At 19.0% G+C, this 16,803-nt stretch overlaps 4 protein-coding genes across 4 annotated transcripts; 2 read left to right on the top strand and 2 right to left on the bottom strand.

Annotated features, from left to right (window-relative positions):
* Window positions 1-1,089: 1,089 nt before the first annotated feature.
* Window positions 1,090-2,755, top strand: PGSY75_0719200 (NIMA related kinase 4; the record flags this gene model as incomplete). Its single annotated transcript, XM_018785033.1, has 7 exons — window positions 1,090-1,172; window positions 1,283-1,355; window positions 1,487-1,580; window positions 1,722-1,856; window positions 1,977-2,254; window positions 2,346-2,465; window positions 2,606-2,755. 7 exons carry the CDS (start codon window positions 1,090-1,092, stop codon window positions 2,753-2,755), a joined length of 933 nt encoding a protein of 310 aa, XP_018642534.1.
* Window positions 2,756-4,318: 1,563 nt separating this feature from the next.
* PGSY75_0719300 (putative actin-related protein) lies at window positions 4,319-7,312 on the top strand (the record flags this gene model as incomplete). Its single annotated transcript, XM_018785034.1, has 1 exon — window positions 4,319-7,312. The coding sequence occupies one exon, from the start codon at window positions 4,319-4,321 to the stop codon at window positions 7,310-7,312; it is 2,994 nt and encodes a 997-aa protein (XP_018642535.1).
* Window positions 7,313-8,147: 835 nt separating this feature from the next.
* Window positions 8,148-13,442, bottom strand: PGSY75_0719400 (hypothetical protein; the record flags this gene model as incomplete). The annotated part of the gene is made up of 1 exon (XM_018785035.1): window positions 8,148-13,442. The coding sequence occupies one exon, from the start codon at window positions 13,440-13,442 to the stop codon at window positions 8,148-8,150; it is 5,295 nt and encodes a 1,764-aa protein (XP_018642536.1).
* Window positions 13,443-14,517: 1,075 nt separating this feature from the next.
* PGSY75_0719500 (conserved membrane protein, unknown function) lies at window positions 14,518-16,623 on the bottom strand (the record flags this gene model as incomplete). The annotated part of the gene is made up of 3 exons (XM_018785036.1): window positions 14,518-14,555; window positions 14,869-15,481; window positions 15,796-16,623. 3 exons carry the CDS (start codon window positions 16,621-16,623, stop codon window positions 14,518-14,520), a joined length of 1,479 nt encoding a protein of 492 aa, XP_018642537.1.
* Between the last annotated feature and the right edge of the window lie 180 nt (window positions 16,624-16,803).

Here is a 16,803-nt window from a genome sequence, read left to right on the forward strand (position 1 = left end):
ATATATATAAAATTATTTATATTAATTTTAAAAATTTATAAAAAAAATAATTTTTTTATAAAAAAAAAAAAAAAAAAAAAAAAAAACAAACATAAAAAAATTATTTTATTTTTTTTTATATATATATATACAAATAAATGTAAAAAAATATTAAAAAATTACTCAAAGAAAATAAAAATAAAAAAAAAAAAAAAAAAAAAAAAAAAAAGATCACAAAATTGAGGACAATTATTTGTATTAAATTTATTCTCTAGATAAAATGAAAATATATATATTTCATGTTCATATTCTTTTATTCATATTCACAACATTGTAATATGGATATATAAAATGGTGTATATGAAAAAAAAAAAATGATAAAGTAAAATATATTTTCTATTAAGTATATACACTACTTATTCTAAGACCAATGGGTTTAGGGTTTATAAATACAACACCCCAAAAAAAAAAAAAAAAATAAATAAATAAATAAAAAAACATGTTGAACGGTATAATTATAAAGTCTTATATTAAAATCATCATATAATTAAAAATAGGATTAAAAAATGGGTTATTGAAATATTCCAATAAATAAAAGTATATATTTATATACACCTCCAAAAAAAAAAGAAAAAAAAAATGTGTTAAAAAAAAAGAAAAAAAAAAAAAAAAAAAAAAAAAAAAAAACCCAAAAAAAAAAAAAAAAAAAAATAAAAAAATAAAAAAATAAAAAAATAAAAAAACATGTTGAACGGTATAATTATAAAGTCTTATATTAAAATCATCATATAATTAAAAATAGGATTAAAAAATGGGTTATTGAAATATTCCAATAAATAAAAGTATATATTTATATACACCTCCAAAAAAAAAAGAAAAAAAAAAAAAACATATATAAATATATATATATATATATATATTATATGTGTTTATTTATTTATACATTTTATTCTTTTCATTTTTGTGTATGTTCCTTTTTGAATTTAATTTTTTCCTTCAAGCGCTTATCTATAATACACAACATTATATAGTAAAAAACATAAAACTATTATCATTAGCCACTTCATTTCTTTTCCTTTATTTTAAAGTATAACCTTATAACCATTCAAAATGAATAAATATGAAAAGATTAGAGATATAGGGAAAGGAAATTATGGAAATACAATTCTTGTTAGAGATAAAAAAAATGACCAGTAATTCTCCTTTTCTTTAATAATATAAAAATAAAATAAATAAATATGTAACTATATATATTAATATATACATTTTTATATATAATATGTATTCCTTTTTTGTTCTTAAGTTATGTAATGAAAATAATAAACATTTCACAAATGTCTCAGAAAGAAAAGAGGCAATGTTTAAAAGAAGTTGAAGTATTACACAAAAAAAAAAAAAAAAAAAAAAAAAGAAAAAAAAAAAAAAAAAAAAAAAAAAAAAAAAAATATACATGCATATATATACATACATATATACATATTGTATGTCACGTTTCTATACCTTTTAGTTGTTATCAAAATTGAATCATCCCTTTATTGTAAAATATATTGAAAGTTATATTGAAGGGGATACACTTAGAATAGTTATGAAGCACTGTAAAGGTGAGCACGACCAAAAAAAAAAAAAATAAATAAAATAAATAATACATATATATATATATATATATATATATATATATATATAATATATATGTGAGTATAAAATCATTATCACGTTTTATTTTATTTTATTTTTGTATAAAGGAGGTGATTTATATCATTATATCCAAAATAAAAAGAAACAAAATACACCTATAAAAGAAAAACGTATACTGATCTGGCTAACTCAAATATTAACTGCTCTTAAATTTCTTCACTCAAATCATATTCTTCATAGAGGTTTGCTTACATTCAAAAAAAATAAAATGTACATACAAACATATATACATATATATATATATATATTATACTTTCATTTACCTTTAAAAGTTTCTTCTTTTTTTTTTTTTTTTTTTTTAGATATGAAGTCTCTAAACATTTTGATAGACAGTGATAAAAGAGTTAGACTGTGCGATTTTGGAATATCTAAAGTTCTAGAAAATACTTTAGATTATGCTAATACATTAATAGGTACTCCTTATTATTTAAGTCCAGAATTATGTAAAGATAAAAAATATAGTTGGCCTTCAGACGTATGGGCAACTGGTTGTCTAATATATGAACTAGCCACTTTTAGAACCCCTTTCCATTCAACTAAAGGAATACAACAATTATGTTACAATATTAGATATGCACCAGTAAATTCATAAAAAGATATATAATGATCTTGTCGCCAAATTTTGTCAGCATGTTTATATATATATATATATATGTATATATTTTTTTTAGATACCTGATTTACCAAATATATATTCAAAAGAACTTAATAACATCTATAAGAGCATGCTAATAAGAGAACCCAATTATAGAGCAACAGTACAACAACTGCTAGTTTCTGATATTGTGCAGGTAATTTTTAAAAAAATTATAAATTAAAAGAATAAAATAAAGAATTAGCACTAAGAGAAATGTAATAATATACATATATATATACATATATATATTATGTTATATTTCATTATTTAATTCATATGTATTAATTTTTTTAGAGACAACTAAAATTATTGATTGAAGAAAAAATCAGAGAAAAACAAAGTATGAAAAAACCTTTAAAAGAAAAGCCAGCTATTGAAAATGAAAATTCAGGAGCAAACGAACAAGAAGTAAAAACATTATTACTGGATGTTGTTGATACATAAAAAATTGTAAGAAAAATGTAATAAATATAATAAAATAACTTGTTATACGATTTTTGTTTGTATAATGTTATACACATATGTATGTTATATATTTTTATTAAATCATATGGATATAATTTTTCATACCTTATTTCGGTCTACATGTGTAATTATAATTTTGTATTTTAATTATGTAATAAAAATTATTCTATTTTTTTCGTACACTTTTTAAGAATTATTATTTTTTTTTTTTTTAAACACTAACGAAAAGATTATTATATATATGATATAATGTTATTCCACTGAATTATAAAAATATTATGTACATAACGCCATCAAAAAAAAAATATATATATATATATGAAAAAAATATTTTTTAACAAATTATATTTCTACATTTATATTAAAAATACATCCATGTAATAAAACATATATATATATATATATATATATATACATATATGTATAAATGTATTATCTTTTTTAAAAACATATAATAGAATATTTCTTTTTAAGCCAGTTTAATATAATTTGTTATTAAAATAACTTAATATCTCAAAATAATGTTTAATGAAGTAAAAAAAAAATAGTACATATATATATAATATGTATATTTTATTACTACTATAGTATTATGTATATTTATGTGTTATATAGGTGAAATTTGCTTATTTCTTTTTTTATAAAAATGTATATAAATTTCATTATAATATTATTCTTATAAATATTATATATAAAAATATAATATATTATTATCAACTTAATACAAAATGTATATAATAAAAATCACTATATAATTAATATATAATATATATTATATACATATATATATTATAAATATGTAACTAACTATTTTTTTTTTTTTATGAGCAATAGAGAAATATTATAATATATATTTTATTATATATATTTAAAAAAAATGAAGGGACCTATAAAAGATTCAAGTTTATGATATTATGTATTTATTATTTTCATTTATAATTATGTAAATATAAAATTTATTATTATAATATTATAATTTTAATTTATTTATTTTTTCTATTATAATATATAAACGCCCTAGTATTTATAAATTTATTTAAAAAGAGATTTAGGATGTTTTATATATATATATATATATATATATATAACAGTTTCCTTTTTTTTTTATTTTTCAAAATGGGAAACTATATATATATTATTGTATTATAAAGTACCAGTGTATTATTGTACTTTTCTTATATATGTTGAATTAAGTATGTACTAAAAATGAAAAGGTTTTTTCTTTTTTTTTTCTTGCCCACTCCCTCCCATTTTTAAAACGCAACTAGCCAAATAATATATTTAACATATATTGGGCATCACATTAAGAAAAAAAAAATAAAAAAAAATAAAAAATAAAAAAAAAAAAAAAACTTTACATATATATATATATATATATATATATATATATATATATATCAATGTAGCCATTACTTTATAATTTATTTTATTTTGATTTATTTTTTTTTTTTATTAACTGTTCATATACATACATAAAAAAAAAAAAAAAAAATTAATTAATTAGCTTGTAAAGCTAAAAAAAATAGTAAAAATATCCTGAACATGTCAGCACCTGTCAATATAGACATACCAAAATTAATTTTGGATAATGGAGCTGGTTTGATAAAAGGTGGGATACTTCCGAGTTATTCTCAAATGGAAGGATCATTGTGTGAAGAGATAGAACCTAAATTTATTTTACCTAATTGTGTAGGTCAAATAAGAAAAAAAAATATATTTCATATAAGTGACAGTTGTCAGAGTATATGTGAATATTTTTGTCACCGTCCTCACGTGGATGGTTTGTTGTTAGATTTGGAGTTGGAAACGAAAATATGGGAGAAGATTTTTTCATGTAGGAACACTGTAGGAGGGAAAATAAATGAAATGGGTCTTTGTGTTACTGAATCATATTTAACACCTGCATATATAAAACAAGGGGTGATTGAATTATTATTTGAATATTTTAATATGGGTCAAATTGTGATTGTTTCTTCTCAAACAATGTTACCATTTTCTTATATAGGTTTAAATTTAGGACAGTATGATATTTTAAATCCTCCAATTTATCGTAGTCGATCTTCGATAACAAAAAAAGTTGATCAAGTAATAAAAAGACGAAGACGAAGTGAAAATTATGATATAGACATGAATAAATTAGAATCTTCAAAAGATAACATGATGGAGAATAATTTGGATATGGATAGTGTTATAAATATAAAAAATTTAGGATCTCTGGATAAAACAAATGAAGAAAATATGAACAATATGGATAATATAAATAATGTGAATAATATAAATAATGTGAATAATATAAATAATGTGAATAATATAAATAATGTGAATAATATAAATAATGTGAATAATATAAATAATGTGAATAATATAAATAATGTGAATAATATGATTGATGACAATTCGCATGAATGTAATAAGATAAGACCTTCACAGGAAATTGTTGATGAAAATAAGGTTGATATTTTTAATATACAAAATGATAATTTATTTGTTCAAGATGATGATAAAAATATTGAAGGGGGTGAAAAATATGAAAATAGTGGAGATATGATTGAAAAAAGACGTTATAATAAAAAGAATACAAAAGGTGACGTAAGTATATTTACAAATAAACATATATATTTAAAAAATATTGAATGTTATAATAAGTATTCACACAAACTATATATAGATGATAAATATCAGGGTGATAACTGGGAAGATTTTTATTTTGATTCCTTCTTTAATCTAAATAATAATCATAATAATAATATTTATGAGGGTGATAATAATTATATATTTCAGGGTTTAAAGACGAATCCAAAAAGCTATAAATATAATAACAACAATGTTGTGAGAACCTTATATGATAATAATTATTTAGGAAAGAATTTTTCAAGACAAGATCCAAATTTTATAATACCAGAAAAGGTTGATTTATATAGAAATTATTATGGTAAAAATTTCCAGGATATTAAGATGTTTAAAAAAAATTATAGGAATAAGTATATAAATAATTTTTATAAAAATATAATAAATGGAAATTATAATTTATCTTTAAGAAATCCATGTGCTTTGTATATTGACGTTGGTTTTTCTCATACATATGTCTTACCATATATTGAATACAAATTAATTGAATATGCTGTATTAAGAACAAAGATTTCTGGATCTATTTTAAATTCTTATTTAAAAAGTACCCTTTCTTATAAACATGTAAATTTAGAACATAACGAATTGTTAGTAGAAAATATTAAAGAAAGGGCTTGTTATGTCTCATTAGATTATTTGAAGGAATTAGAAACAGAAAAAATACGATTAGAAAATATAAAGAAACAAAGGATCAAGGACAAACTTGACATGCGCGCTGAAATATTAATGAAAGAACTAGAAGAAGAAGAAAAAATGAAAGAGGAAAGAAATAAAGAGAAAAAAAAGGAAATAGAAACAAATATGGAAAAAAAAAAAAAGAAAAAAAAAAAAAAAAAAAGTGATTTGCTAATAAATTCACTTGTTAAAGAAAATGAATCAAATAGTACAATAAATTATATGAATATAAATGAAAATGATAGTTCAAGTGGTAGTAACAATAGTGATGATGATGATAATAATAATAGTGATGATGATAATAATAATAATAGTGATGATAATAATAATAATAATAATAGTGATGATAATAATAATAATAATAATAATAATAGTGATGATAGCAATAATTATAGTGATGATGGCAATAATTATAGTGATGATGGCAATAATTATAGTGATGATGGCAATAAATATAGCGATGATAGCAATAAATATAGCGATGATAGCAATAAATATAGCGATGATAGCAATAAATATAGCGATGATAGTAATAATTATAGTGATAATAATAATAATATTGATAAGTGTGATAAGAGAAAAAATAAAAAATTACAACCCCATTTATCATATCAATATAAATTAATTGATTATAATAACATATCTAAACGTCAAATAAATAAAGTGTTCAATACATTGAAAAATAATTATAACAATAATTGTATATATATAGATTCAGATTATGATTATAAAGAAGAATTTTCGAATTATATAATTGATGATAAAAATGATAATATGAATATAAAAGATATGAGTATGAAATTAGGAGATACTTCAAAAGGAAAAGAAGATATTATTAATTTAACAAATGAAAGAATAGGTATACCAGAAATTTTATTTAATCCACAAGATATAAATTTAGAACATTGTAGTATAGTTGAATTAATATATAGATGTATATCATTATTACCTAAACATATACAGAAATATTTTGTTTCTCAAATATATATATCAGGAGGATCTACAAAATTTAGAAATTTTAAACATAGATTATATAAAGAATTAAGACAAGTATTTCCTTCTGATTGGGATATAAATATTTATTCACATAAAAATAGTTTGTATAGTAATTATATAGGAACATATGTATGGCTAAGTGATCCAAATATATATAACTATAATGTTATAACAAGAGAACAATATTTTAATTTTGGAAAGGATTCTAAAGTCTGGCATAGAAAAAAAGAAACATGAAATATTAATAGACATATGAGCAAGATAAGTGTAGTCCTATGTGTATAATATATTCATAATTATAAATTCTGTGTCATTTTTTGTGTGCCCACACATATATATATATATATATATATATATATTTTATTACTCACTATATGAAGACGACAAATTTATATACTTATTTATTTTTTTAGTACCAAAAAAAAAAAAATATATATATATATATATATATATATATATGTATGTGATATAGCCATTTAGTTTTTCATTTTACATTTGAAAGAAATTGAATTTTTTTTTTTTTTTTTTTTTTTTAAATTGGATAAGGAGATATTTTATGTTTACATAATAATTTGTAAATAAAACAATGAATAATTTTATAACAAAAAAAAAAAAAAAAAAAAATACACATATATATATATATATGTGTGATAAAATGTGTGTTTATAAAAGTGTTAAAAAAAAAATACAAAAAATATTAAAAAGCATAATAATTTTTTTAAAAAAATTTAATTTTTTTTTTTTTTTTTTTTTTTTTTTTTTTAATTGGATAAGGAGATATTTTATGTTTACATAATAATTTGTAAATAAAACAATGAATAATTTTATAACAAAAAAAAAAAAAAAAATACATATATATATATATATATATATATATATATATATATATATATATGTGTGTGATAAAATGTGTGTTTATAAAAGTGTTAAAAAAAAAATACAAAAAATATTAAAAAGCATAATAATAATATGTTCAGACATAATATATATATATATATATATATATATATATATATATATATATAATATTTATGTGTTGACATATTTGGTGTGTATAATAAAAAGAATTTAATTATTTTTTTGTATCCTCTGAATTCATTTGTAAAGCTGTTTTAAGCTTATTTTGTATGAATTCCAATATTTTTGTTTTATAAACATTATCATCAAGATTTAGATTCATTAGATCTGTTGGAAACGAATTACTTTTTAGGTTTAAAGAATTTATATCTATAAGTTCTTTTGGATGTATTTGTTGTATGTTATAGAAATCATCATACTTTGTAAATGGTATAACATTTTTAAAAATAATTTTATAATGTTGTTTGTCTATTTTATTTAATGTTAAATTATTTTGTGATAAATAATTAAAGTGGAATAAATCACTTTCTAATGGTAAGAATGCTGCATAAATATATATGATATCTAATTCTTTTTTTGTATTATAATATAATTTTTCATTTATACCTTCATATTTTAAATAAGATAGATTATTATATATATCTAAATATATTTGTTCATGTTCTTTTTCAATATTTATTAATATTCCTTTATTATATGGTGGGATTATATACATATTTTTTATATATTCAAAATTATATACATTAGTCATATTATATGCAATAATATCATTTTTATGATCTCTTATATATTTAGATAAATTATTCTTTAAAAATTGTAAATAATCTTTTTCTATACTACTTAATTCTTTTATTTCTTCTTTTATTATACTTTTCTTTTTATTAGATATATTAAATATTGGTTTTATAAGAAGTATATCATCGTGATAAATAATATTTGTATTATATGGTTTATAAAACATATTATTAATATTATCAAAATATAAATCCTTTTTATTATATATATCATACATATCATTGTTATAAGACATATCATTTACATATTTATTATTTCTTATTTTTTTCTCTTTATTCTTCACTGTGTTATTATTTGCATTTTGTTCATATATACACTTATCTGTCATACATACATATTGTATCACATGCTTTAAAAAAATGGATTCACTTATAGATGTAAAAAAAGAAAAGGAATCAAAGTTAATATAAGATGGATTCATATTTTTATTTTTTCTTTTATTATTTTTCTTCCATATATAATAAGAATAATCTTCTTTCTTTTTTAATTTTAAATCGCTATTTTTTCTTTCTTCCTCTTCTTCTTCTTCCTCTTGGTCTTCATTTTCTTTTGATAAAAAATATTTGAATACTTTATTAAACATGTTAGTATTCAAATGTTTTTCTGATGTCTCCTCGTTTATATTATTTTTACTTCCCAGTATATCATTTGTTGAAGATGATGTGGATGATGTTGATGTAGTTGATGTGGATGATGTTGATGTAGTTGATGTGGATGATGTCGATGTGGTTGATGTTGCCCTTCTCCTACTATCACTATCACTAGCACTAGTATTACTATCATTGTTGCTCATTTTTTTTTTTCTTTCATAATATTCCTTGTTAGAATAATTTGCACCTGTAGTGTTCATATTAATCTCATTTTGATCAGATACATATTTTTTGTGACCCCTTTTATTATTTTGTTCATTTATATTATGGGCAGTTCTAATATTTTTCATATTTCTATTAATAACTTGTAGAAAGTTAATTTTTGAAGTAAAAAATATGGGTACATAATTATAAACCTTACGAGTTTCATTTACTATTAAGCTATTTATAGATATATAGAAAGGCATAATTGTATGATCAAAATATTCATTTTTATATATAAAAGGTGAGAGAGAATATTCAATGTGTATCTTATTAATTCTATAATAATGTATATTTCCTCTTAAATAATTTAATACATTAACATATTGAAAAGGAATATCTTTATTTTCTTTAAATTTTTTAAAATAATCTACATGTATCTCTAAGACAATATTATATTTTTTAGTATTATTTAAATAGAAATGAAAAAAAATATAAAAATATTGTGGTTTATTATATCCACAAGATATTTTATTCATAAATTCATCTAAACTAAAATTATCATTTTTTTTATCTTTCATATTATTATTAAATATATTAATATCTGAACTTATTATAGATTTATTATTTTTTTTTTTACATATATATTCATATATAGGATTAGAAGAAAAACCTATCAAAAGTTCATTTAAAACAATAGGGTTTTTAAATTCAATAATTCCTTTTTTAGATAATAATAATATATCATCACTATTTTTTATTGTATTATTAATTAAATAAGAATATACATTTTTCTCTTCACTTATTTTACTTTTAAAATTTAATATCTTCATCCTTTTATATCGATGTAAGGATGATATTCTATAATTTAATACTTGTTCATTCCAATATATATTCCCTTTCTCATCTTTTATTTCATTAGATAAGTTCTTATTATTCTTATCATAATAAAAATTATTAGGTATAGAGTTACTACTCCAGTATTTTTTATATTCGTTGTTAGTATATTCCTTATTATCACCATTGAGAATATTATTATGATGATGATTATTACTATTATTACTATTACTATTATTACTATTACTACTATTATTATTTTTAGTAGCATCGTTGTTGTTCACACTGTCAATATCATAATTGTAATTCATATCATCATCGTTAAGAATATTATCGTTATAATGAATATTATTACTCATATGATTGGCATCATCTATATCATTCATATCATTCATATCATTTATATCATTCATATCATTTATATCATTCATATCATTCATATCATTCATATCATTTATATCATCGACACCACTCATATTTTCTACATTCACATTATTCACATACGAATTATCATATGGGGATGATCTCCCTTTAACATACATATCATTCTTTTTATTATCATTAGTACTTTTTTTTTTTTTTTTTTTTTCTTTTTTCTTTTTATTCAAAAAATGATCAGATAAGTCATTTTTCTTGGACATTCCATAGACCCATGAACCACTCAAAATAATATTTGTTTTTGCATTACAGTTAGAATAACTGAGATGTATATTATCATTTCTATAATTATTATTATAACAAATATTTGTATTAAATATGAAATCTAGAAATTTACTTTTATTATATTTATATTTAAAAATTATATGATTACATACACCGTTATAATCTACATGTATTTTATAAATATTTTTATAATAATTAAAATCTTTATATCTATTAACTTTATTTAACATATTTGTAGAGAACATAAATATCTTCATATTATTGTCTCTTCTTTTTTTATATGTCTTATTCATTTCTTTCCATTCTTTATATATTTCCTCATCTGTCACCTTTATATCATTCTTATCATCTTGATTATTAGAACAAGAACATGAATTATTTTTCTTTTCATAAAGATTATATAAATATTTATTATTACATGAGTTATAATCACTATCACTGTTACAATATTCCTTTATATGTTTATTATGAGATAAAGTGTTTATATTATTATCATTCTTTTTATAATTATCAATATAAATATTATTATTTTTATTATCATATTCATTATTACAAGAACATTTCATATGTTTATTATTTCTTAGAGATATAACCATTTCTGAATTCTTTATTGATCTTAAAAAAATACATCCATATGTATACTTTGAAGTATATCCATATTTATTTTTTAAATTATCATGTGTTTTATATTTCTTGTTTAATAAAATTAAATCAAGTTTTTTTTTTTTTTTTTCTATTATTCTATTAAATATAAGAAAAAACAAAAAAAGCGATTTTCTCATTTCTTTTAATGTATGTCTAGTACATATACCTACATTTACATTTTTATTATTTTTAAATATTTCTTCAAAATTATTTTCTTCTTTTATATCTAAGGACTCTAAAATATTACTAGCACTCTCTAAAGGCACATCGTTTTCTAGTACTTTTAAAATATTAAAATATTCATTTTGTCTATTCGATTTTTTAATATATTTTAAAAGCAGTGAGTTCTTTTTGTAGTCTAAGAAATGTTTTAATTTTTTCGCCCCCTGATGAATATGATGATTATGTGATGAATCCGAAGCATGAAGATAATCATAATTATCATAATGACTAAAATGATAATTGTTATTTATATTGTTATCACTTCTTGTGTTGTTATCACTTCTTGTGTTGTTATCACTTCTTGTGTTGTTATCACTTCTTGTGTTGTTATCACTTCTTGTGTTGTTATCACTTCTTGTGTTGTTATCACTTCTTGTGTTGTTATCACTTCTTGTGTTGTTATCACTTCTTATGTTGATGACATCTGCTTTGTTTATGGTCATAGTTGTATGTTCTGTTTGTTTTATATTTTCCTTTTTCATTTCTCTTGTATTCCCTTTCATATTGTTCGTTCCACGTTTTAATAACACCTGTTCCTGTTCTTGAAGAGCCTTGACATCTTTAATAGTGTCATTATAAGTAATTTTTATACTATTAAAATTATTTTTTTTCTCATTATGGTGACTAGATAATGATCCTGTGTTTTCTAAAAAAACTGTATTTTTATATGTTCCCTCCCATACATGTTTAAATATTTTATTAAATTTTAATTCTTCTATTGCAAGTGATAAAGGTAATAACACAGATGCGTCGTTAGCATTTCCTATATGCTCAGATAAACTTAATCCTTTAACTTTATTATTTTTTTTATCAGCATAATAATTATTAGATGAATTATGTGTATTATATAAAATATTTGTTTTTTTATAATCAATAATATAAGGTGAATACCATTTATTTTGAATATTTGTAATTTCATTTTTTTCTTTTCTTTTAAAAATAGGAAATATAATATTTATAAAAGATGAAAATATTTTATAAAATATATTCTCATGTTTTTTTTTTTCTATATCTTTTTTATATATATCTCGTTCACTTTCTTTTTTGTTTTCTATATTTTTTTTTGTAATTTTATAAAAGGGGTTTGTATGTAAATAACTGTATTTAATATCTTGGTATTCATCATACATATAAACATATTTTTTATGGTTTTCTTTTATATGAAATTTATTTGCACTTTCTTTATTATGTATATCTATTTCATCGTAATAATTATATTTATAAGTATTTGTATCTACATTTATATTTACATTTATATTTGCTTCATTCGTTTCATTCGTTTCATTCGTTTCATTCGTTTCATTCGTTTCATGCTTTTCTTCCTTGTTTATATTGTGACATTCTAATAAATCATCACTAGAACATTCAAGATTAATTAACTTTTTATTTATAACATTATTTGTCGATATAAAAATATTATCTCGAAATGTTTCTACAAAAAAATCGGCTAGCGATGGATGAAGACTAATATTACACAAGCATCTTGAGTATATACACAAAATATATAAGAAAAAGAGAATATACAAATTTTTTCTTATATATTTTAATACACTCATTTTAAATAATGTCAAGAATATATATACAAGGGTAATACATATAAAAAATAAAATATATAACACATATATATATATATATATATATATATATATAATATATCAGCTCAATGTTATTATTATATTTGTTCCTTTTGAAAAAAAAAAATATATATATTATCCATCTTTAAGAATTTATCATTTTTTAAATCATCACATAATATTCTTAAATCGATAAATCGACAAATCAATAAATAAGAACATATATTATCATGTGTCCACAAAAAATAAAAAAAAAAAATAAATAAATATAAATATATAAATATATATATATATATATATATATATATATGTTTACACACTCGAATGTATGTTTTAATGTGGTGGAAAATTCTTTTATGAATTCATATATTTAATAACTAAAAAAAAAAAAAAAAAAAAAAGTAAATACAAACATATAATTTAATTATATATAAATATAAAAAAAAAAAAATATATATATATGTATATATTATATATATGTATATATTTTTTTTTTTTTTTTTGAGAATGTAATTATGTGGAAATAAAACATACTCGCAACTTTTTTACGTAAAAAAAAAAAAAAAAAAAAATTAAATACACATGATAATATATATCTTTTTGTAATTATTATATATTTACATATATATTATATCCATATTAAAAAAAATATATATATATAATATATATAATATATATCTTTTTGTAATTATTATATATTTACATATATATTATATCCATATTAAAAAAAATATATATATATAATATATATATTATATATATGTGTATATATTTATGTATATACATTCTCCTTAATATTTTATATATATTATATTATATTAGCATGTGCCTTTTATTTTTTATTTCATCTAAAGAATTATAATAAAAAAAAAAAAAAAAAATAATAAACATATACATTATCTTTATTCCTTATATTTCATTTTATCTTTTTATATCTTTTTAATATTTATATACTTTAGTGTGCATATTTAAAAATCAAGATCCTACTATATTCTCACATATAAATATTTATATGTTGTATTTTTTTTATAATCTTATTTAAAGCATATTTTAAACTTTATAAAAAAAAGAAAATATATATGTATGTATGGTAACCTCTTAAAATGAAAAAGAATAGGAAAAATTAAAAAAAAAAAAAAAACAAAAAAAAAATAAAAATAAAAAAAAAATAAATAAAAATAAAAAAAAACAAAACAAAAACAAAAAAAAAATTTAAGGGATTATCATATCGAGATATTAAAATACAAAACAATAAAAAAGGAAAAAAAAAAAAAAAAAAGTATACATATTATAAAAATATTATATACATATGATATATATGACATTAATATGTACATATTTATATATTTCCATATTTGCATATGTACATATTTATATATTTCCATATTTGCATATTTTTATATGTGACCTATAATTCTTGGGTTTTTCATTTGATTATATAAAAGACAAGCGACAATACAAAGAGATATAATTCCTATTACTAAATAGAGAATTCCTAGTGATTGTACTTTTTCATTTATAAATACTGACCCCTCAGCTATAACAAAAAATTTCTTTCCATTAAATTTAGAAACAGGGAAATTATTATTAATATTTACATAAAAAGGTACAGTCAGTTCATCATTAATTTTAGCATATTTCTTTCTAAATTCTGATAAAGCAGCTGTTTTCATCCATACGATAAAATGAGAATTCTCAACTCCATATCCATTTTCATTATTCATATTTAATACATTTTTATATTTTTCATTCATAAGCCAAAAATCGACATGTGATTTATGTAATTCCATTTCGCTAGCTGATGGGTTCTTAAATTTATTATAATCACTATACCAAGTAATCCCTTCTTTAGATTCATCTAATTTAATCATATTCTGTAATTCTTTATCTTTATAAACAGAGAATGTGTCATTGAAAATACTTCTAGCTATAAGCCCACATGGATGAAGTATTTTGCCTTCACTATTTTTTGTGATTGGTCCACATTGAGAGACCTCGCTGTCTTTTGTATATACAGTTCCCTAGAAAAATAAACATAAACATATAAATTATATGAATGATATGAATGATATGAATGATATGAATGATATGAATGATATGAATGATATGAATGATATATATGATATGAATGATATGAATGATATATATGATATATATAATATATATGTGATATATATATTACACATGTATGTCAAATATTTATTTTATCTATATACACAATTTACATATGTCTTCCTTTTTAATACTCATTTATTTTTTTTTTTTATTTTATTTTATTTTTTTATTTTATTTTTTTATTTTATTTTTTTATTTTATTTTATTTTTTTCATATTACCATCAACTGGTTGTGCGATTTTGATACTAGATATTTTTTATGGTTTTGATAAAAATTATGGAGCTCATAAAAAATATATGCATTTTTTTTAAATGGTCTTTTGGGTCCTTGACAATTATCTTCATTTACTTCTAAGAACAAAGGTGATGTATTATATTCTCCATACGAAATTTTACATTCTTTTCTTCTTGTAGATAAAATAATAAATATACATCCTATTAAAATAAATATAATTGATACACATAAATAAGTTGTTATTAAACAATGTGGAGTCCAATATCTTTGTTTAGATTTTAATTTTTGTTGTTTGAATTTCTCAAGAATTGAAGTTTTTTCTTTATTTAAATCTTTTATATTATTTTTTATATTATCATTTCTTTTTCTTATATCATTTTGTTTTTTTATATTATTTTCATTTTCGAAATTATCTTCTATTTTGGAACATGTATTCATTTTCTTTTCTTCAAAAAAAGTATCCTCATATTCTAAAGAAGAAGTTCTATTAGATATCTCATCTTTTATATAATTTGATGATGAGGATGTATCTTTTATATATATTTGTTTTTCTTTAAGTTCTTTTATATTATTTTTTTCTTCATTTTTTAAACTCTTTAAATTATGATTTGATAATATAAAATCGCTGGATTCTTCCACATCATTATTATAACAAGGAATATTATTACTATTACTATTATTTTTATTACTATTATTATTATTACTATTATTTTTATTACTATTATTTTTATAACTTTTATTTTTATTATTATTATTATTGTTGTTAATAATATCCTTTTCTTTTACATTCTTTTTTATACGTTTACTTTTCATCCTTTATGCTATATATTTTATTATGTATCTTTTTTTTTTTTTTTTTTTTTTTTTTTTATAAATAAATTTTATTATGATTTCCTTTTTTTTTTTGTTTTTTTTTTTTTTTTTTTTTTTTTTTTTTTTTTAAAAAATGTTGGTTTAAATAATGGTAATATTAATTATTAAAAAAATAAAAAA

Source organism: Plasmodium gaboni, chromosome 7 (genome assembly GCF_001602025.1).
Source record: "Plasmodium gaboni strain SY75 chromosome 7, whole genome shotgun sequence".
In the NCBI taxonomy this organism is placed as follows: Eukaryota; Apicomplexa; class Aconoidasida; order Haemosporida; family Plasmodiidae; genus Plasmodium; species Plasmodium gaboni.